The sequence below is a fragment of the Sceloporus occidentalis genome, unplaced genomic scaffold (assembly GCF_023333645.1).
Source record: "Sceloporus occidentalis isolate IW3139 unplaced genomic scaffold, rSceOcc1.0.p SCAF_120, whole genome shotgun sequence".
Classification (NCBI taxonomy): Eukaryota; Metazoa; Chordata; class Lepidosauria; order Squamata; family Phrynosomatidae; genus Sceloporus; species Sceloporus occidentalis.
The window spans coordinates 66,564-89,000 of record NW_028317100.1 but is presented as its reverse complement, the minus strand read 5'-3'; the positions used below and the strand labels follow the sequence as shown (position 1 = coordinate 89,000).

Genomic DNA, 22,437 nt, shown 5'->3' with positions numbered 1-22,437 from the left:
AGTCAGGAGTTAACAAACCTGAAGTCCAATCAATTAAAGCTATTTTGAAGTTAAAAAAAAGAAACAAACATTTTAAGTTTGCTATTCTCAAGAAGCATCTGCTGATGTGAACCATGTCTCACAAAAAATAAATCTCAAAAGACCTACAATCAAGAATTGTTGATTTTTATGAAGCTGGGAAGGGTTACAAAGTAATCTCAAAGAGTTTAAAGATACATGAGTCCACAGTTAGTCAAACTGTTTATAAATGGAGATGATTTAGTACTGTGGCTACTCTCCCTAGAAGTGAGCGCCATGCCAAGATGACTCCAAGGACACAACTCTTGGTAAAAAAGGACCCTACAGTAACAGCTAAAGGTTAGAAGAATTAATTGGAACTGGTTAACATCACTGTTCAAAAGTCTACCATAAGCAAAACTTTCAACAGGCATGGTAGGACACCACGGAGAAAGCCACTGCTCTCCAATTTAACATCGCTGTTTGCCTGGAGTTTGCCAACGAGCACCTTGACACTCCTCAACACAACTGTAAAAAATGTTTTGTGGCCTGATAAAACGAAGGTTAAATTGTTTGGGCAGAACACGCAGCACTACATTTGGCTCCGCATACCCACATGGAAACATCATCCCAATGGTGAAGTATGGTGGGACAGGATAATATCAGGGTCGCTGTCTGCCAGCTGAAGCTCAGTAGAACTTGGGTGATGCAGCAAGACAATGAACCTAAACATCAAAGTAAATCTACAATAGAATACATTATATATATATATATATATATATATATATATATATATATATATATATATATATATATATAATGTGGATATAGAGGCAAAGGTGATAATTGTTGATGGTATTTGCATGTGCCTACCCAGAATCCCTTGTGGTTGTGGATGCACCATGAGATTTCTGAGGGAAAAACAAGCCTTCTGGCTTGTCTGGTGTCTGTAGATAAGTGTTTAATAATACTTCTACTACCCCTATATATATATATATATACACATTGTACACATTGTGCTTGTCTATAATTGCGACTTAGATGTAGGTCAGATCACATTTTATTAACAATTAATGCAGAAAAACAGTAAATTCCAATATTATATGCAGAACAAGAAGAACTAATCAAAATTCTACAACATTAACTCTGGTGATACCCCAGGGGTTGGCACTGCCTTTGTGTAGGCATATATTGATCACTCCCATGGCCCTGAAAGAGTTTATCCTACATGACGTGAACACATTGGAAGACGCCTGCTGCTTACAGATCTCTGGATCCGATGATGATCTACTTCCCTATCCATCACATCCAAGTCAGGCTGACGTCAGTAATTCCAATTACAACCTCCTTTCTTTCCATCTCAATGAATTATTGCTCTATAGGAATTATTCAGTGACCTTAAAATGCACACCCAAGGCTCTACAAACACTGAAAACCTTTCTCAACCAGAATTCTTAAAAGTATTTTTGTCAACGCATTTGTTTCAGGTCTGTATCAAACATGACACCCAATAGAGGGTGCAACCAGTCCTAATCCTAGCATGAACTTTCTTCATGACATACCCAAAGTCGCAGTAGCCTCCTGGCAAATAACATTGACACAAAATACAAGGACATCTTCTAATGACTCATATGGCATGGGAATAATTTAACTCTACAGCGGGAAAGAGAAAATGCTTAAAGAAGCATTAATTCCGTGGAACTCATCTCCTTTCTCTTCAATCATGTTTCCAAGGCTGCCTGTAGGGCCTGTCCTACCATATAGGCAGTCACAGTTTGCTTATGTGCTGGAAAATCTATAGGTTTGCCTGCTAGACTCAACTAGTTTTAACTAAAGTGGTAGAATAATTTTATCGGGATTAATAATCATGGAAAGATGGAGAATGTGAAGTCAAGATGGTTGAGCACACTGGCACACAAATCAAGAATAATTCTAATACATGCAAAGTTTATTTAAACTGTAGACAATAATTTCCTGTTATATTCATTATAATTAAGATGGAAATCAATCGACTAAAAGTCTGAAATATCTGACTTTCCAAATGTAGAAACTTAATGGTGGAAAAAGTACCATTCAGGCCATCTAATCTGCCCATTGTTCTCTCATTTTCAACAGAAAACAAAATTCTGCCAACGTTAGCAAAGCGGGGAACTTCGTGGTTAGAATGTTATGTCCTTATCACCAACTGCACAGAATAGCCTATGGCCAGACATCTAGGCATTGGTATGTAGTGGCCATTGATATAATTCTGTGGACATAAATAAAATGATGCTAATTTTGACATTGTTTCCCCATCTCGTCCAAACGTGGCATGTCTGTTTCCTCATCCCTAAGAAAATATTCAGACGTTGCTTCTTAGCTCATCCAGTAAACTGGTGGTTAAATGACATATGAGCCAGGACCACAGAAGACCATAACTGACAATGGGAAAAGTCCTATGAAAAAGTCTTCTCTTACCTACTACATGTTAATATGTCTGGAAAACTGGTCACCCGTGGAAAAGTCCGCTCATAGAATCTGTCCTCACTTGTCACAGAATGTATTGTTGTTGAGGAGCTACTGTCATCCTTCTCGCCATGGTTTAGCGACTCAATACTGCTGCAGGCTGAGCCTTCAAACATCTGATTAGGCAAGTGAGCCTGCTTGAAGTTCTCATGCAATGAAGGGTTGGAAGCTCCATCTGCCAGAGGCTGTAAGCAATACGTGCGAGAGATAAGGAAACTCAGTGAACCGTTGAAAATCTAGACTTTTGCTATAAAGGAAGATTGCACACTAAAATCATATTTATGAGTCAGAACATTAACTTCTAAGGGACAAATCAATTGCTTGAATTGCCCAACAGCACATACAAATGTAGTGAGCCAATCCCATAATCATAGGCCAGCTTCACTGATTTCACATTGACACCACTACGTGTCTAATAAACTCAAAGGAGAATTTCTCGTCGATATCATCAGTAGCACATTCTGGCTTAAGTCTTCGGGGGCTGCGTCGGCCCAGCATCCATATTTCATTTCCTCGGAAGCAGGGTGATTCGCAGTGCTGCCATGGCTTAGGGCTAGTGCAGATTTTCCAGCTAATAATATCAATTAATCAATACAAATATGTTTTAAACAAATAATAATACTAATATATTTGTGTGTTTAATTGGGATCTGAGCCAGGTGGTGGTAATAAATAGTTATTTTATTGATTCTATGTAGCATTCTCTGGGTAAGGTCTAGGGCAGCCCTGTAGGTAAATACGCCTCTGAATAGACCCAAAAGACTCCTGTGTTTAGATGTTTAGAGTCCCTTTAAATTTACCATCTACTACCCAAATCAAGCCTCGTAAAGATGGAAAAGTAAGTCTAAAAAAATAAAAGAAATCTTACCCTAAACTTTTGATTTATTGGATAAATAACTTTGGCCTTTAATGCAAATGCAGCGACTCCATTGTCTGACAGCGGATTATCTTCCTGCGAAGAAAGCAAAACACACAAGATATTTTAGGAGGTGAAAATCTGTACTCTTAGCACTGGGCTATAAAAATGAAAGATCCATTAGCGCTGCAGCCAAAAGGACTTTCACGTAAACAGCAACAAAAGTAACATTAGACTAATAGACTATCGGAACACAAAAAAAGACTATTTTGCGACTATTTTTAGAGAATGCATCGAATATCCAAACGCACCAGTGGGAAAGCAGGATAACTAAAGCATGAAGCATTATCCAATTATCCACACAAATAAAGCCTAGCAGAGCGTATCGTTATTAAGCTGACGAAAGCTGTTCCTCAATTAATTATTAGGTGGTTGATTATCCTTTTTCGCTGCCTATTAGGAGTGAGATGTATGTGGCCTGTGACTCCGAGAGAAAAACAGTGTATTTATCGATGACTTCTTAAAGGCGAACTGTCGATGTCACGGCCTTGTCCTTTAACATAACTAAATTATTTGAAACCACACGTAGCTCGTGCTTTCTAATTTGTCAATCAATGTATTTATTTGTACATTGGCTGGCGCCAATGACATATTCTGCACTAGGTTTAGGTGAGAAGACGGTCCACATGGCAGCCTCTCTACCGAATTACACCCTGTTGGGCGATCAGGCTCCCTGTAGCACCGCTGCTTAAATGGGCTGGTTTAAAGACAGGTCAACCGGCACATTTACACTGTGGAGGACTGCGTCGAGTTGTCACAGCTTCTATACTTCCACCTGGCGCCACATGACAATGCAGTGGGGCAGTTGGTCGCCCTGCCATGAGTTAGGTCTAGGGCAACACTAAAGATTTATACTGAAGTTGTCCCCAATACTCTTCACCCCACCCTTACGAAAGCTACATAAACTTAATTATAAAGAACCCCCCTACAGGAGGTGGCTGCCATCATGGTATTCATTAACTAGTTAACTAGTGTGATGACCTACTCTCCTCTGCTTGTAAGTAAGATTACATATCAATTCTGGAATTGACAAAAAATTTTTACAAAGCAAAACCTGTTTGTGACTTCCCCAACAAACACACATAATTTTTGTAGGTTTATTGCAATTTTAGTATCTTAGATAAAAAACAACAAATAACTTACACAATGTAGTACATAGAGCGCTATTAAAAAACAAAGAATAAGATGAGCTGAGGGTAGCAGTGTGTGCTTGCTTTATTAGCAGTCGAATTATTAATTTTGAAAGCATGCATTTTAATTCATAGCAAAGAGCTGGATGAATCTGACATGATATTGTGGTTTGCCTCGACGTGACATTTTTTTCTTACTGTGTCAATTATATTGAATAATGAAATCATTAACTTGTGTTACATTAGACTACCATTCATGCTATTTGAATCCATAAGTACATAGTACTTATGTGTGCTGTTCAGTCTTTCACAGGCTCTTTTACCGTATTTTCTCTTTTCATTTTAGTAGTTTTCACTTTCCCCTTTCCGATGGGTATTCAACTCCTTATGATTTTTCCTTTTCTACTTTTACAGCTTGTTCATTCCTTTCACTGAGTTGGTCTCTCATAGTGTCTTTCTCCTTCACTTCATTTATTTCCTTTTTTTGTTTTCCTCTTTTCTGTCTTTTTCATTCCTTTCCTTCCCAGTCTATCTACTTGCCTCACCACATTGCTTTCTTCATATCAGATCCAGCTTATAACTTGGCCGCAACACAAAACCATATACTTTTTGTGCTTTGGGTAATCTGATATGACCAGGAACTGGCTCCCATATCTGACATTACAAATATGCAATAAGCTAACAATGGGTAAAATATGAATAAGTCTCTTTTCCTGCATGTTACATTGTTAACCTCTGGTGTCTCCGTCCTTCTCTTTGCTTTGTCCCTAACCACACATTAAAAAAATAAATTAAGATGTTTGATGGAACTCTCCTTTTAAGTTGGTTCTGATTTTCCTTTGTAAGATAAAACAAGGGCAAAGAAGAGAAGGTCAGGACAGGGAAATGATTAGATAGTGCCGGTCCTGCCACTCTGAGACACAAGGAGCGGCTTCCATGACTTATAAGAGTAAAGCCTCCCAACGGTGGCCACCATAAAGTGGACATTCATACACAAATCAAGAAGTGTTTAGCACTTTGTCCAAAAAAAGATAAGAAACACTACAGACAGACGGCTAAAATTCACAGAAGTTTAATATAAAAACACCGAGATACATTTGTATACTGGGTTCTTGATGTATAACGTTCTGTACAAGAACACAGGAAAAGATCGTTAAGAGACATACTTGTTCCAATCTTGTAGGCTTAGATGCTTTGGAGTAAACCTTCCTTCTGGGTCTTGAATGACCTTCACAGTCTTGATCACTTGAGTCAGAGTGGCTTTTCTCGCTACATTGCTCAGCGACCTTTACCTAACGTTACGGGACAAAATAAATTTGTTATTTAATAAGAAGAAAGCAACAATGTTATAGCCTATGTTGTAACTCTTAAACAAAAGAAAAAAAGTCTTAAGAGTTGCATTTTAGGCCAGAGAGCTAAGGGTTAATAAGCCATATGTTATTCTTTTCCCTAGTTGTCACTTAATTTACCCAGTTTATGGAACTAACAGTATTAAGCAGATATGCCTTATTTTTACATCAAACAATGTATGGTATTCTATGTAGAAAAATGGGAGATGCGCATGAAGTTTAAATAAAGCCTCATGCAGCTCTTTCATACCTTTATGTGGGTTTTGGTCCGATGACGGCTCACATTATACAGGAACCAGAACTAAGTTTGCTATACCATATTTGTAAAAACCTTTAAAAATGTGACAATACAGAATGTAAAGTGTGTTATACAACAGAGAATAAACTGTTAATCAGTCTCAGCTGCTGGGCTACATAGCATACAAAGAAAACAGAGTTAAAATACATTTTGTGTGTACATGAAAAGAGTATTTGGTATTAATCACAAACATGTGATCATACACTCACTCATATTGGAACATTAGAGATAACTAGAAGCCCATTGACCTTATATTAGTACAGTACTAACGTTTCTATTGCTGCCTGTAGATACATAAATGTTAAATTCAGCCAAGTTTCACAGTTATTTGTGTATTGAGAGAATTTTAATAGAAAAGTGAAGCTCTGCTGGACTGTTCAGAAACGTTATCATCCAAGTTAGACTTTCTGCTAATGTCCTTAGTATTGTCCTAAGAGTATTATAGAGTCAGCTGTAGAAGCCAAACCAGATACCAGCCTAGCTTGCTATGTGTAAACCAAGCTGGGCTCACCCCACAGGTGAACTGGTTCTTATGGGTGAGAATGGAGTAAAGGAAGAAGACATTTTCTAGCTGCCTTGTTTCTTGGCCATCCCCTCCTAATAAGCCAAGCCAAGCTAGGTGTTGGGCTTCAGGCCATACTGGACCACCTTGACAACTAAATGAGAGGTAAGTAACCACTTAACTATGTGATGAGAGACATGGGAGACACAGCCTTACATGTGCAGGATAGGGGCGGGTGATAATGGAAGAATGCCAAGACCAGATAAACACGGTTTTATATGCAAACACACTCTTCCCAGAATCCCACTATATAATAGCCTGAAGGCCCAATCAGAGTGCTGAAGCTGATGTCAGACTCGAATTTTGCGTTAAAATAGCGTGATGCGCTGCTGCAATGTTTGACTCTGCCCTGCTCTTTGCTTTAATGTCCGCTCAGCAAGTGGGTGGGAGTGCTTCCAATTCATGTGTGCAGAGGGGGGTGTTGGGAGTTGCCAATTCATGTCGCGAGTGGAGTGGGGTATGGGGAGCTGAGGAATTGTGGCATGTGAGGTGGGGAAGAAGAGAAGAAACACATTGGAAGAAGGAGAGAGAAGAAAGATTGAGAGAGGGGTGAAAGAAAATGCAAAAGAAAAAAAAGGGAGGGAGGTGGAAGAGAAAAAAGATATAAAGGCAGATAAGATAAAGAGGAGAGGAGAAGAAAGAGAGAGATACATAAATCCATGTAGAAACTGGCAAAATTCAGAGATGCAAGCAAAATAAAATGATAAAAACTCCAAAGAATAATACGGTAATGAATAAAAATAATAATAAAATAAAAATAAAGATTCTAGAATCTTGTTTGTAATTAATGTCCCGCGATATAACATTTTGGTCATTCTTCCCCCCGGGACGTTTATAGTTACTGTGATGAATGCATTTAAAAGATAATAAACAGCCGCGCAGAGGCAGTATCGTACCTAGTGGGGGGCGGGGGCGGTCAGCACCGGGTGCCGCTCATCAGGGGGGTGCCAACTTGCCGGCACCCGCCACCCCTCCAGAGACGGACAGTAATGTCCGCCGCTGGAGGAGAAGGCTCGCAAGGGAGCGGTATCGGAGGTCTTTAACAGACCTCCGGCTCTCTTGAACCGGCTTAAAATCACTCAAGGGAGCCGGAGGTCTGTTAAAGACCTCCGATACCGCTCCCTCGCGATCCACGCGGCAACTGCTGCTGTGCGCCGGGGTTTGTTGTCAGATCCACCGCCGTCCGTGCCCTCTGAACCGGAAGAAGACAGAAGAAGAGGAGCGAAGAGGAAGAAAAGGCGCTGACTGCTGTAAGAAGAAAAGAGGAAAGGTAGGAAATCATTCAGTGAGAGTGGATTGGTATGTGTGGAATCTGTGGATTAGTAAGTGTGGATTGGTAAATGTGGAATCTGTGGATTGGTATGTGTGGAATCTGTGGATTGGTATGTGTGGAATCTGTGGATTGGTAAGTGTGGATTGGTAAATGTGTGAGAGTGATGGGTGTTATGCTGTACCATTTCCAATGTCTTTTTCATTATATAATTATGCTCTAAAGTACATCATAACTCCCATCACTCTATACTGTTCCATACAGTGGCAGAGCTGGGAGACAGAGGCCTTGCACCCCCACCGCAGGACTCCTGAAAGGTAAGTGAACTTCAAAGGGGGGGAGGGTAGATAGTTAGGAGGGGGGTAGATAGGGAGAAGGGAGTGAGACGGGGGGATAGGGGGTAGATAGGGAGAAGGGAGTGAGAAGGGGTAGATAGGGCAGAAGGGGGTGAGAATGGGTAGATAGGGAGAAAGGAGGGTAGCAAGAATATTGAAATAAAGAGTCAGAATGAGAGAGCGAAAATGAATGGATTAATGTGTGGATGAATTGTGTGAATGAGTGAGAGAATTAATGAATTTGTGAGAATGCATCAATGAATATGTGTAAATAATTTGTGTGAAAGAATAAATGATTGTGTGAATGAATTGTGTGAATGAAAGTGAATTAGTGAGTTACTGTAAAAGTGTTTGTGTTAATCATAGGTGTATAGTTGATTTGTCAAAAAAGCAAAGAGGGTGTTTATGGGACAAAAATGGCACAGGCAGGGTGTTTATGGGACAAAGATGGTGTACACTTGGCTGTTTGGGAACAATGCTGACTCATGCTGGGCTGTTTGGGGGCAGAGATGGCACGTCCTATGTGTGTGTAATTTGGGTGCTGGTCAGGTTCTATGTGGGCAATGTGGACGCTGTTTTTTTTGGAGGGTTATTAAAGAAAGCACTATTATATGTTCAGTAAATGTTATTTAAACGTATTTATTTTACTTATAAGTTATTAATTTATTTTTTCAGATTTCTTGTTGTTTACAGTTGACATACAGTTTACAAATTGGTGCAATAAATATTCTTAACATAATTTTGTAGATGTCTCTACATTTGGTGGTGGGGGGTGCCACTTACAGGATCCGCCCCGGGTGCCAAATACTCTAGGTACGCCCCTGCGCAGAGGCCTTGGAATGGACACCAGGTTCGTATGGACAGTATGCAGAGTCAGGGTACGCTTGGAGACTTCTTCGTTTTTGGGGTTGTAAGAGACGGGCCCATCTGGCACACTGTGCAAAAGCTACTGGCTGGATATACCGGCCACACGGTGCGTGAGCATAAAAGTATCCAACGTATCCAAAATATCCAATATCCAATATCATCAGGCTCTCCGCCAGCCAAAACGCCGTTTCCATGTTTTTCTATGCTCTGAGCTGCTTAACGTAATTGTATTCATTTTACTAATTTATTTATATAGCGCCATCATATTCTGCGGTGCTGTACAATCCGTTAACAGGACATAACAAGCAGTGCATCACGTAACAATTTGGATAGAAGCAACATTTTAGAATGGGACAGATAAGATAAAGAATGGGATGAGAGGAGAAGAAAGAGAGAGAGCATAGAATAATGAGGAGACAATAGAAAGAAAAGGAGAGAAAAGAAAGTGAAATGGAGAGAAAAGAAAGAGAAGGGGTAAGAGAACAGAAAGAGGGGGGTGAAAGAGGGGAAGTGAACGGGAGTAAGAGAAATAAAGAGGAGAAAAAGAGAGAGAACAGAGAGAGAAAGAAATATAGGGAGAAGAGAAAGAAAGAGGGATAGAAGAACAGGAGGGCACAGAAGGAGTGAGATAGAAGAGAAACGGAAACACATAAGTAAGTGAAAGGAAGATGGAGAGAGAGACTGTGAGTGAGTAGAAAGAGATGGGGAGAGAGGAAAGAAAGAGGAGAGTAAGATAGGCAAGAACAAGTCATAAGAGAGAGAGAGAAGTGAGAGGGAGAGGAGAACTGGGGAGAATTGATGGCAAAGACAGGAAGAGAGGAATATATAGACACATAATTTCTCTTTGTGAACTGCAATAGTTAACAATAGTAATTACAACAAAACATCAAAAATATCAAAAATATGCACCAAATATTTGGCTAATAGGGTAGCACCTTTGTTGACAGCACCTGTTTGGCAGGAGCAGCTCATTAGTAACTTCACTGTCATAGAGAGAAAGACAAGACAACAAAGGTAACCAAGCAAAGCCGTTAGGAAGTGAATGATTGTGGAGGTACCGCTACGCTCTCATCGCTCAGGAAAGTGACAGGAAGTGGCCCCGGGAGAGGGCTCCTCATTGCCCATTTACTTTTGCTAACACTTCAGCAACATGTTGGAAGCATCTGTATCCCTGGTTACGAAGCATTTCAAAAGGAGTTTTAAACAGAATGCTGTCATGTGCTAAAAGACAGAGCAGGTTTCCATTACTCCCCGCAGCACAATAAACCGTGACATTCTAAATCATCATTGTCACTGAATGTGAGGGAAACTCTGACATTCTGTTCTATACTCATCAGGCGATGTGGCGTTATCACCGCACACAGGGAGATCAAACAATACTCCTTCTGAGCTGCACTCGCATCAGGAGGACACATCTGCTGCCCCAGTCGTGGCTCTTATCTCAGGTTTTAAACTACATCTTTAATTCTAATACCCGACAAATTGTATGATAGGGAAACATCATCGAATTGCTTTATGGACACTGGCAGTACATCTCTATGGTTTCTGTAAAGTGAGTTCTACAGCTTGGCCTCCAGCTTAACTGCCACCTTTCCAAGCACTAGGAAACACTAGGGTCCAGAAGTGTCCACCATTGCTGAAAAAAAGAATTCCTCAAACAAAAACATGATTTTTACTTAAAAAAATAAAGGAAAATATGTTTGTTGATGATCTCAAATACTCAGTATTTTGGTCTGACCACCATTTGCAGAACACTGTCTGCAATTGATTCTATGAGCTTGTGCCTATTTACAGCTACATTATTTCAGCGCTCCTTTAGAGAGAATCACAGAATGTCTAGAGATGTTGCAGTGCGTTTTGCCTTTTCCCAGATACTGGCGATGATGAGGTGGCCCCAGCGGCCACCCGAGGATGTAAGTGTGGCCAAATGCTGGATATGAGCAGCCACACGTTGGGATTTTTGGGCACTTAGCTGCCGGCCGTACACGGCAGCACCTGATCTGCCACTGGAGCAGCGTACTGGGTAAGTATGGGGCGCTGATGGCCAATGGCCCACCGGGCATTAGCTCAGTATACCAGATGTTCAGTCCAAGCCTGTTGAGGACTGGTGATCGTTGTAGAAAAGCAATGCAAATGATCAGCCCTTGCTCTTCCTCTTCCTCGGGCTTCAGATAAGCCCGGCACAACCTCAATGGGTGTTTAGGATCAGTGTGCTGATGGAAAATTAATCCTCTTCCTCACAGCTTTATGCAAGAAGGGATGGCATGCCTCTGCAGAATAGAGTGGTACCGAAAAAGTTTTTGAGCACTCAGGAGAACAACTTGTCCTAAAATTGCTTCACTGAGCTACTTCCACATGATTACAAAAGGTATTTCAATTGATGATCTTCTTTAAAGGCCCTAACAGGAGTGCTTGCAGGAGCACTAGAAGAAGCACTAGCAGGACCGTACTAATAGAAGAGATATCAAATGTACAGCGATACAGAATATGATGCTGCTATATAAAACAAATAATAATAACTGTTAAAACACTCCACTCACAACTCATATCTAACCCTAGCTAAATGTAGGATATTCATATAAATGGGAATTCCACACAAAGATTTTACAAAGAGATCCAAAACTGATTTATTTCGGTGTAAATAATATGTTTGTGAATACTAAGCATGAGCTGATTACAATATTTACTACTGTTTAATAAATAATCAAATAAAACCTCAGACTTTTTGACCCTTTGTATATAAAAATGATTTTTTCCCCGACATCATACACAGTCGATATAAACTAATGTTATCTGACTCTTCCAGGACAAGTATGGCATCCCCAGCAACATACAGACTACAGCACTTTAGTACCCAGCGGCCCAAGTTAATTAATATAGAACAGCAGATAAGAACCAATTCGGCCCATATTTTTCTCATGTAAAGACTCAGACTTTAATCAGCCCTTGATCTGGTCTTAGATTCAGAATAACTTTATGTCTATACCATACATGTTTAAATTCCTTCACTACATTAGCCTCTACCACTTCTGATGGGAGGCTGTTCCATTTATCTACTTCGTCCTCTCAGTAAAGTAAGACTTTCTTACACTACATCTAAGCCTCTGATCCTCTAGTTTTAGATTATGACATCATGTTCTAACATTTCTCCTTTGAAATAAACTTCGCTCCTGTACTGTGTTAGATAACCCCCTTCCCACAGTGACACAATTCCAAAGAAGATGTAAACAATAAGGATATCTCACTAAAACCCCTATAAAATAAATACATTCTGAAAATCAACCACTTTTGGGAAGTTTAAACTTTTGTAAAAGCAGAGAGGATACAGAAATCTCTCTGGACACAGATTAAAGGCAGAGTTCCTTGGCCCAGTGCAGAGCAGAACAGCAGAGCCCCAAATGCAGAACCTTACATTTGCTAAAATCAGATTTTACTTTTTTGAAATAAAAGTTTATAAAATAGTTTTTTTGGTATTAACAACTGATCATCAAAGTGAGAAAACATGCATTAGACATCTAATATAAATGCAATTATACATGAAATTAACTTTCTATTACTGTTACATTTCTGCTACTTAATAACGTCATTAATAAATAAATATATGTCAGCTGGTCTATATCTATAAACATTAAACATTTATTACTGTGGGGAACTAGATGATCACCACATTCCAGTATAAAATCTGATCCCCCCAAATGTCAGCTATATATATAAGCTGTGACTTAACTATTTGGGGATTGTCTGCAAACTGCAATATAGCTCAGCCATACAGCGCTGCGGTATATGCAGGCGCTTTACCTTTCTTGAGAGCAGAGGCAGCAGCGCATAGACACTGATTAGACCCCCGGCTAGGATCCCGATCACGATGCCTACGATCACGGCAGTGGCCAGCAGCCCCGGGTGTAACTGGAGAGACTCCACGGGGTACTGCAGCACGATATCAGACTGGCACCCAAGGCTGCCCATGACCGGGGGGGGCAAACAGGCAGGAGCAGAAGGGCAAAGTGTCTGCTGGGCCCGGTATTAGTCCTCACTGTGCTCCGCTGGCCGGGCGCAGGCGGCATTAAGTCTGATTGCCCCGGAGTGATACATTCTATCCGCCGGGTGACAATAGAACGTCTGCAGCAACAGTAAAGTTCCGATGGAAGTTCTGCGCCCAGCGATCACTACATATCCCATGATGCACAGACCAGGCTGGGAGGGGAAGGGTCGGGTTACCGGGGGAAGTCACCAATCTGAGCTCCAGCTGCACTCCTAGAGGTGGGATCACATTCCTAAAAGTCCTCTTTTTTTGTTGTTGCGGTGCCTTCCCCCTCTCCTTCCTATCCTGGAAGTCTACTCTCCTCCCTACTACTATGTGAGAAAAGTTCCGAGTGCCCTGCTCTGTCCTGTATCTTCACCAGGAGCATCAGAAATCAGGATCTGATCTAAAGCACATGCAAACGGGGGGACGTAAAACGGGGACGATGGACCGTGTTGACCGTCCCCGATGGATAGTCTAACTATGGCCCCTGCCCCCTGGATCTAACTATGACCTCTCCCTTGGGGTCTGATCTATGGCTTCTGGCAATATGAGATATTGGATGCCAGCTCCTCTGCTTTGGCACAGGAGACCATGTCTACTTGGACCATCAGTGTCCCTCACCATACACCTGGTGCTCTTCTTCAGTGCCAGCACTCACACTGTAGAACCATCACACTCAGTGAGGTGCCGCTCACCCCTGATGAGTATGGATGACTTTACACCAAAGTTACAGGTCTTTCATGGTGATGAACCCACAGAAGATGGTGGACTTTGGCTACACTGTGTGTATGGATCTGTGCCTTCACATCAGAACAAGAAGAGTCACCGAGATAACAGCGCTGAACTAATTCAGGTGAGGACTGGTTGCTAATTGTTATTAAATTAATTATTAATATTGCGGGCAGGGAAGTGTTGCCATCAGACTTTTTGAAGCCAAAAATGGCCAAGGGCCTTGTCATGCCACAGACCACCATGTTAATTCCCACGGGCCCTTCATGTAAAGTAAAGAAATAAGATGGATTTCGGACGGATGCCTTTAGGAGAAGCTGCAGCACACTGCGTGCTCATTGGTTTTCATGCAGCCAATCAGTGGCAGGAAAGACTGCCTGTTAAAATCAGTGGGAGCACTTTCTGTGAATGGGCGAAAGGTGTCTCGATATACCCCCTGGAACTTGTTGGTGCATCACACGTACGCTTTCGAAAGCAGGGGATGTTCTCTGCCTAACGCTTCTTCTACAATCTAAGGAGCTGGGGGGCGCAGAAAGAGCCACGTGCATATGGGGGGAATCACACGACACATTTGCAAGGGGGAGAAAGACCTCATTTAAAGGGAACGCAAATAATGAAGAATAGAAGGAACCTCCAGCTCGACATAAATCCATGTAGAAACTGGCAAAATTCAGAGATGCAAGCAAAATAAAATGATAAAAACTCCAAAGAATAATACGGTAATGAATAAAAATAATAAAGATTCTAGAATCTTGTTTGTAATTAATGTCCCGCGATATAACATTTTGGTCGTTCTTCCCCCCGGGACGTTAATAGTTACTGTGATGAATGCATTTAAAAGATAATAAACTGCCGCGCAGAGGCCTTGGACACCAGGTTCGTATGGACAGTATGCAGAGTCAGGGTACGCTTGGAGACTTGGAGAGTTTTTGGGGTTGCAAGAGACGGGGCCCATCTGGCACACTGGGCAAAAGCCCTGCTGGGCTGGTGGCCCACGCTGTAGAGTGAAGCTACTGGCTGGATATACCGGCCACACGGTGCGTGAGCATAAAAATATCCAACATATCCAAAATATCCAAAATATCCAATATCATCAGGCTCTCCGCCAGCCAAAACGCCGTTTCCATGTTTTTCTATGCTCTGAGCTGCTTAACGTAATTGTATTCATTTTACTAATTTATTTATATAGCGCCATCATATTCTGCGGTGCTGTACAATCCGTTAACAGGACATAACAAGCAGTGCATCACGTAACTATTTGGATAGAAGCAACATTTTAGAATGGGCCTGTTCAAACAAGTTTATGTCAGTGTTTTGCTTCTGATTGGTTGAGGATGATGGGAATCATAGTCAATTAACAGGCAGTGGTACCTCGAGCCCTTCGCTTTTCTTAGCACATAGGCCATACCTTATTACATAGATCTAAATGAGTAAAAATCAGGTATGTTTGCTTACACGTAAGCGGTCAATGATTGTTTAAAACACATAATCACATAGCAACGCTTCAAAAAGAAAAGGCGCACTCACTTCTGGAGTGTGCGGTAAACCAGTTTACTGAAATACCATACAGGAATGCACCGGTGTAACAGCCGCTCCAATGTCAAACTCCAGGACAACAGACATATTTCAGCATGACAGGACTATGGTCAGGGAAACGCATGTAATAATTTAGAATTATAACCGAACCCGACTCCTTGAACTGCATCAGTGCCTTCAACCAAACTCACCCCTATGAGTGGTCAGTAGATACTCAACCTAGAATTTGGCAACAGAAAAGAACCACTCGGCACATCCAGTCTGCCTATTGTTCCTGAGGTCGAGACTCTGTCCGATCTTAATCAGCCCTTGGTCTTGTCTTAGATTCAGGATAACTTTATGTCTATCCCATTGCGATATCTTGTTCTAACCTTTCTCCTCCTTTGGAATAAACTCCTCTCTTGTACTTTATTAAATCCCTTTAAGTATTTAACTATTTTTATCACACCCCCCCTCTTTCTTCTTTCCTCCAAGCTATGAATATTAAATATTATCCTGCCAACCACTTACCATTTTTGTAGTTCTCCTCTGAATTCTCAATGATATCTCAATATCTTTCTGGAGATGGGGTCTCCAGAGCTGTACGCAATACTCGAGGTGAGGCCTGACCAGAGATGTTCCTTCTTCCTGCTAGTAACGCCACTTGCTATACACCCCAGCACCCTGCTTGCTTCTTCTGATGCTTTATTGAATCGTTTCGTATTGCTGAAAAACAATAGCCTGTGGCTGGTGGTCCATTACAGAACCTGAGACCAGCAGGCACAAAACTATGGAGAGATCTGGACTTTGTTTTTCTAGGCTTATTAACTGATTAGGTGATATCTCTCTGGGAATTCTAGAAGCTTCCATGATCCAGGAAATATAGTTAGCATGCTCTGAATTTAGTGCTATAGAATGTCTATAAAGCTTACCTTTTTAATATTTTAATTTAAACATTGACAATATACCATAGTGCTCAAAAAACTGATAATAAGCAAGAAGAAACCCAGAATCAGGGGTGTAACTGAAATTGCCCCAGGACCCCCCAACTTCCTCCGCTAGTCTGTGCCATCAGTGCCATCATTGCTCCCAACTTGTCTGTGCCTTTTTTGACCTTTGCTCCCCTTCCAACATACAACAAATGTGAACACACTTAGGCTAGGTTTCCACTTGGGTTTTTTTTAGCTAAAAACGCCCATAAAAACGCCAATAGCGCCACCTGGCGTTTTTTTAGTGAAAAAACACTGCAGCCAGATGTTAGCTGTTCTTCAATAGGAAATCGCAGAATGCCATATCCACTTGGCGTTTTTTTGTTTAGCGTTTTTTCAGTCCTCTTTGGCGTTTTTCTGCTTTTTTGGGCTCTGTGGCAGTTTTTCAAAATCGCAGCATGTTGACACTCTGGCGTTTTTTGCAAGGAAATCTTGGCGTTTTTCTCCAATAGAAGTCAATGGGAGAGAAAAAACGCCATGAAAAAGCCATGTGGGTTTATTGCCTTGGCGTTTTTTATGGCATTTTTTCCACAGTTACAATGCAGAGGATGGACCCAGTATCTGTGTGTCCTACGAGAAATAGGCTGGAAACAAACAGTTTCACATAAAACAAAGTTCATATTGAATTTTACACCATTTGGAACAAACAAACATACCCAACTGGATCCTGCGCACCAAAAGCAACAGCAAACAATTTGCACCATCATTTGGGGCCAATCTTCCTAGAGGAGCAGACATTCGGAATAAAGCACGCCTTACAAACCACAGAAAAGAGACAAAAGGGTCCGCCGGGGCGTTTAAGTAGAACTCTACCAAGTAAATGGCATCAGGAGGGGGCAGATACTTGCCATTTATCCTAATCCCTTTTAGCTGGGTGAAACTTCTAACTTGTAAAGGCTGGAAAAACTGCCTAAGGTCAAAAAAAGCAATTTCCACAGAAAGGCTAAAACGCCAGAAAAAACTCCAGAAAAAAACGCCAAAACGCAGGAAAATGCAGTGGCAGTTTTCTTGGCGTTTTTCATCAAGAAAAAAAACGCAGGACAAAAACCCAAGTGGAAACCTAGCCTTACTCATACTCTCTAACACACAGTCCTCTTCACCCCAATTACAAATACATGCTAACACCTACACACCCATGCTGACACACACATGCACATATATATATATATATATAACCTCTCAACATTCCTATAGCTTCCTCTCCGGCTGCTCACAGCCTCTGATTTACCGCAGGGTCTCGTGATGTCATGTGACCCCAAACCGTGCGGTCCAGGTTGAAAGGACCCTTTCTAAAAAAATTTGAAAAGGCACCGGGGGACCGGAAAAGGGGTAGTTACCCCAGTGCCCAGAATAATACCTCTATGATCAGTAAACAGAAGACTTTAAGTAATTAAATCCAATCTAGTCCTGTCAGACCAGCCATGATTCCTTGAGGAAAAAAAACAAATGGGATCCCTGCCTAAATGTCGCTGAGGCTTGTGCATCAGTTCAGTAATATTCTGCTTTTCCAGTGCTGAGAAAAAGAGTATAAATAATAGTGCTTGATATCCAAGAAAATAATGTATAGAAACCCAACTCTCATAAATGTATATAAACTCCAACTCTCCCGTAAACTGTAAATTACCGTATTGGCTCGGATATAGGCCGCCCCCGTGTATAGGCCGCACCCTAAAAGTTTGGTGCTTTTTTAAAGAAAAAGTTTTTTTCTCTGTCCCCCCCCCCCGAGATATGCTGCCACTGTCCTCCCCCCCCCCGAGATATGCTGCCACTGTCCTCCTCCTCCCCCCCGAGATATGCTGCCACTGTCCTCCTCCTCCCCCCCGAGATATGCTGCCACTGTCCTCCTCCTCCCCCCCGAGATATGCTGCCACTGTCCTCCCCCCCCGAGATATGCTGCCACTGTCCCCCCCCCCTGAGATATGCTGCCACTCTGCCCCCCCACCCCCGATTTACCAGAGCAGACTCCCGTATTGCGTATATGTCCCCCGCCGGCCCCGCAAGACACCCGGGAGTCTGCTCTGGTAAGTCTTGGGTTCAGAGGTAAAATGCATCGTGCGGACGGTCACCGGCTGCGGCGATGCGGGTAAACAACCTCCGCAGCCGGTGACCGTCCGCACGATGCGCTTAGACAACCTCCCGTGCTGGCACCCCCCCGTGGAAAGTGCTGGCAGGGGAGGCTGTTTGAGCGTATCGGAGAGTAGGATGCAGGTCCCCTGCACCGCTGCGGGGGATCTGTATCCTAACCCCGCTGCCTGCCCGGCGCCCGGGACTGCATGTCCCGGGCGTCGGGCGCTAGACCCCGAATATAGGCCGCACCCCCACTTTAAGTCTTTTAAAAAAAGTGCGGCCTATATTCGAGCCAAAACGGTATTAGTTCACCAGTTGGTCTAAAGTTATTCTATCCGGCCCGAAAGAATAATTCTAAAACCATCCTAAGCAGCATATGTCCAACCTGCATATCGTCATTTCCCATTTAATATTCAGTGCAAGTGTTATCTTGTGAAATTAGTTTTGTGATTTAGAGGAAATTACTCTAGCTTCGGGATTTACAATGTTATTATTTTTTGGTAAATCTGAGCTCCTAACAATTGCAGTATTAATATGCGTTTTAAGATTTTTATCTGCAGTAATTACAATGCAGCTTTTCTGACCTAAACTGTGAAACCTATCAACTAGACTTTTAGCCTTAAAATTATTTAAATACCACAGTTTATATTAATAGTAAGTTTTGATGAACCGCTTCCAGTAGAGCCCAGAATTAGTGGTGTCAATGGATCCCGACAATTTGCCGCGGAGGGTGGATATATTTATGGGATGTCGATATATTTTGATAAAGGCAACCCTGTAACATTTTACCTTCTTTATTTTATGGCCAGATAAAGCCAGTTGTTGAGATGTGGCCTTTAAATTCTATTTACTTTGGGCCCCTAGAAACCCGGAGCCATCTCTTGTGACCCGGGTTCTGAGGGTAAGTCCAAAAAAGATGAGGCTTCCAGCAGGCTCGATAATTTCTCCTCTTTTATGCAGCAGTCTTCATAGTTACATACATTTCAGTATTGGTGGAATCCACCAAAACCACTTCACTTGGCGGGGCAGCACACATCTTAACTGCCCTGACTGTAAAAAAAGAGGTACATCTATTGCCCGGCATAGCCCAACCATTGAAGATTACTTGGCAGGAAAGCACTCCGGTTGAAATCATTAGGAGCCCTTTCTGCTCACGAGTGCAGGGCCATCTTTTTTTATTTGATGCGTCTCCCTTGTATCAAGTATCTGCGGCATGGAACGAGAGAAGATAGTGGTGATGAATCTCTCTATGCAATCAAAATAACCTGTTAACTGAAAGGTGACGCTCGCCAATCATTAAAGTACATATGATGGGATCTCCAGTGATCCGCTGCATTACCCTGGCCTCCTGGAGCACTTCCACATCAGGGAGGATCCTCGATGTGCACCACAGGGACAACCTCTCCCGTGGTGCACCATAACACTCCCTTCTGATGTGGTGATGGTCAGGGTAAAGCAGAAGATCAACAGAGAAGAAAGAAGAAGCCGAGAACATGAAGAAGAAGAAGAAGACGGTAGGGAAACATTGAAAGAGCATGACAGAACGTGAGTGAAAAATGAAACAAAATGAAAATCTGAACTTTCCGCTTCGTTTTCGTTTGTTTCGTTGGGCCCCCTCCCCGTTTTTGGAAATTCATACAAACTAACAAAATTTGTAAATTTCGTTAAAATCTATTTTTTTACGAATCCCAACACAGCAGTCTAGTAATTATAACCCTGCCGAGATGCCTTTTCTCCAAAGTAAAGTGGCCCTATTTAGTGCTGCCCAAAGACGATGCTGCCCCTCATTCTATAAGCTGTCTGTTAAAGTAAAAATGGGGGAGAAAGCATATTTATGGTGGTTTCAGTTCTTCCCGTCAATACTTTTTCCATCTGAGCATATTTTATTTAGAAAATACTTATCTGCATTTATTACCGTAGCCTATGGCTAATCAACCTTTACATGTACCACATTTTTTTAATCTTGTGATGGTGATTCCTTTGAGATCCTAGACTTTTTGCGTGATTTTTATTATATTTTTTATATTGTCTCTAGGACTCTTCCCCTGGATTCTGGAAAACTGAAAAGAGAAATGTATTTCACAAGAATGGTATGGTACTTTTTTCCTTCTTAAAATAATGAAAATGAATTGAGATGAATAAATGGAAAAAGATCATAAAAAGTATACGATAAGATATTAATCCTGACCTGACCTTCTAAAAATATTCACAAGACTGTTCCGTAGTGGTAGTTTTTACACACACACCAGCTTACAAACACACACCTACACTGCTCTTCCACACACCTGACCATACACATACACTGACCATCTCACACCAACATATATACACATACACTGCACTCACACCCCTTTCTTCCCATCTCTTACCTTTCTCATCTTCTTTCTTCCATCCAGTCGTGGGAGTGCGAGGTCTGTCGTTTCAGACCTCTGCTTTACTGCTCCCTCATCACTACGCGCCGGCAATTGATGCCGAGCGCCGGGACATGACGTCATCCCCGTGCTCGGCATCAATAGCCAGCGCGTAGTGATTAGGGAGCAGGGAAGCCGAGGTCTGAAGTGCCAGACCTCGAGCTCCCTAATGTCGGGCTAGTTAGAGGGAGGTCGTGATCACGATCTTGCACCTACCTCGGCGCGGCCCTGAAGACCGGCCCAGGGGAGGCGGCTTCTCCACTCGCCCCTCCCCTAGAGATTCGTGGCTTCGTGGGGAATCTCCGGCTCGGTAAGTTTTAGTACCCGGCGTATAAGACGACCCCCGACTTTTGAGAAGATTTTCTCGGGTTAAAAAGTCGTCTTATACGCCGGAATATACGGTAGATGTTTCAGGAACATTAGACTGTCCCTTTAATACTCCAGTTTCTAAATGAATGATGTCAGAGAGTGAAGAAGAGTGCCATACCGTTCAGATCTTGCATTGTGCACAGTATATGTCTTATTTTTTACACATGCTGAAAGTGTGGATGACAGGGGTGAAAGTTGGATTTCTTTAATATACCGTGAATAATAAAAATCAAGTGGATTTTTTTTAATAAACTGGTCAACATTGCCATTTCTGGAATCATATAAACAGGTTGCATCCTGACAGGGTAACCTGCGTCTATCTAGGAGGTATTAGTAAAAGGTGAATTAGCAGGACTCAAGATCATAATTACCATTTAAAAACCGTCGCCACAGGAATACATGATAGTGAGTGAAGTTTGAATGTAAATGCAGGATGAATGTGGAGGGGAATTGACCACATATTACCTATTTGTGTCACTATAAGGTAATTGTTGCTGCGGTGGTCTCATATGTGCTTGAATAATTTTTGATGTTAGTGGCTAAATCTATGATTGTTATTTTTTCTGCTTGTTGTAAATTTAGAGCAGTGGCCACCGGGGTTCATCTTTCACGTAGCCAAGTTACAGCAAACTCTGTATTTCACTCCCTAGTTCCTTATCCAGATTTCCCAAATATAAGTTTATTACTTACTACACAGTGGAATTAATGTTTGGATTATGTAAAGTGAATAAACCTTAGTGAATCTGTCATTTTATTCTTTCCTCTGAATGTTTAATCACTTTGAACAAAATTTTAAAAGCATTCTGTCAGGATTTAATTGGGACTATCGCAGCCTGTTCCAGTTTCGTTGGGATTCCCCTCTGTGATTGCCCACTGCCTCCTCTTTCGGCAGGGTCTGCCGCCACTGCTTGTACCTGGTTGGCGGCTTGTGTTTGCCAACCATAATATGGCAGCACATACCTCGCCAGCTTGCTGAGCTGGGGGACGATCCATTACGGCCAGGGGTTATTGGTGAAGGTTGTTGGCTGCTCGCCCTCATGCACACCCCCTGCAGCATCTGTTGTCATAAAGGTGCAGGGCATTATTCCTGACTTTGCACCTCTCT

At 42.0% G+C, this 22,437-nt stretch overlaps 2 protein-coding genes across 2 annotated transcripts in view; one reads left to right on the top strand and one right to left on the bottom strand.

Moving 5' to 3' along the window:
* EVC (EvC ciliary complex subunit 1) overlaps window positions 1-13,194 on the bottom strand; it is a 43,324-nt gene extending 30,130 nt beyond the window's left edge. The window contains exons 1-4 of the mRNA XM_089498407.1: window positions 13,027-13,194; window positions 5,714-5,839; window positions 3,370-3,453; window positions 2,455-2,687 (exon numbers count right to left, since the gene is read on the bottom strand). Of these exons, the coding sequence (XP_089354533.1) occupies window positions 2,455-2,687; window positions 3,370-3,453; window positions 5,714-5,839; window positions 13,027-13,194 (611 nt within the window). The remainder of the gene's footprint in view (window positions 1-2,454; window positions 2,688-3,369; window positions 3,454-5,713; window positions 5,840-13,026) is intronic.
* A 764-nt stretch (window positions 13,195-13,958) lies between these two features.
* The window catches only part of EVC2 (EvC ciliary complex subunit 2), a 43,988-nt gene continuing 35,509 nt past the window's right edge, over window positions 13,959-22,437 (top strand). The window contains exons 1-2 of the mRNA XM_089498405.1: window positions 13,959-14,105; window positions 20,588-20,642. Coding sequence (XP_089354531.1) covers window positions 13,959-14,105; window positions 20,588-20,642 — 202 coding nt within the window. The remainder of the gene's footprint in view (window positions 14,106-20,587; window positions 20,643-22,437) is intronic.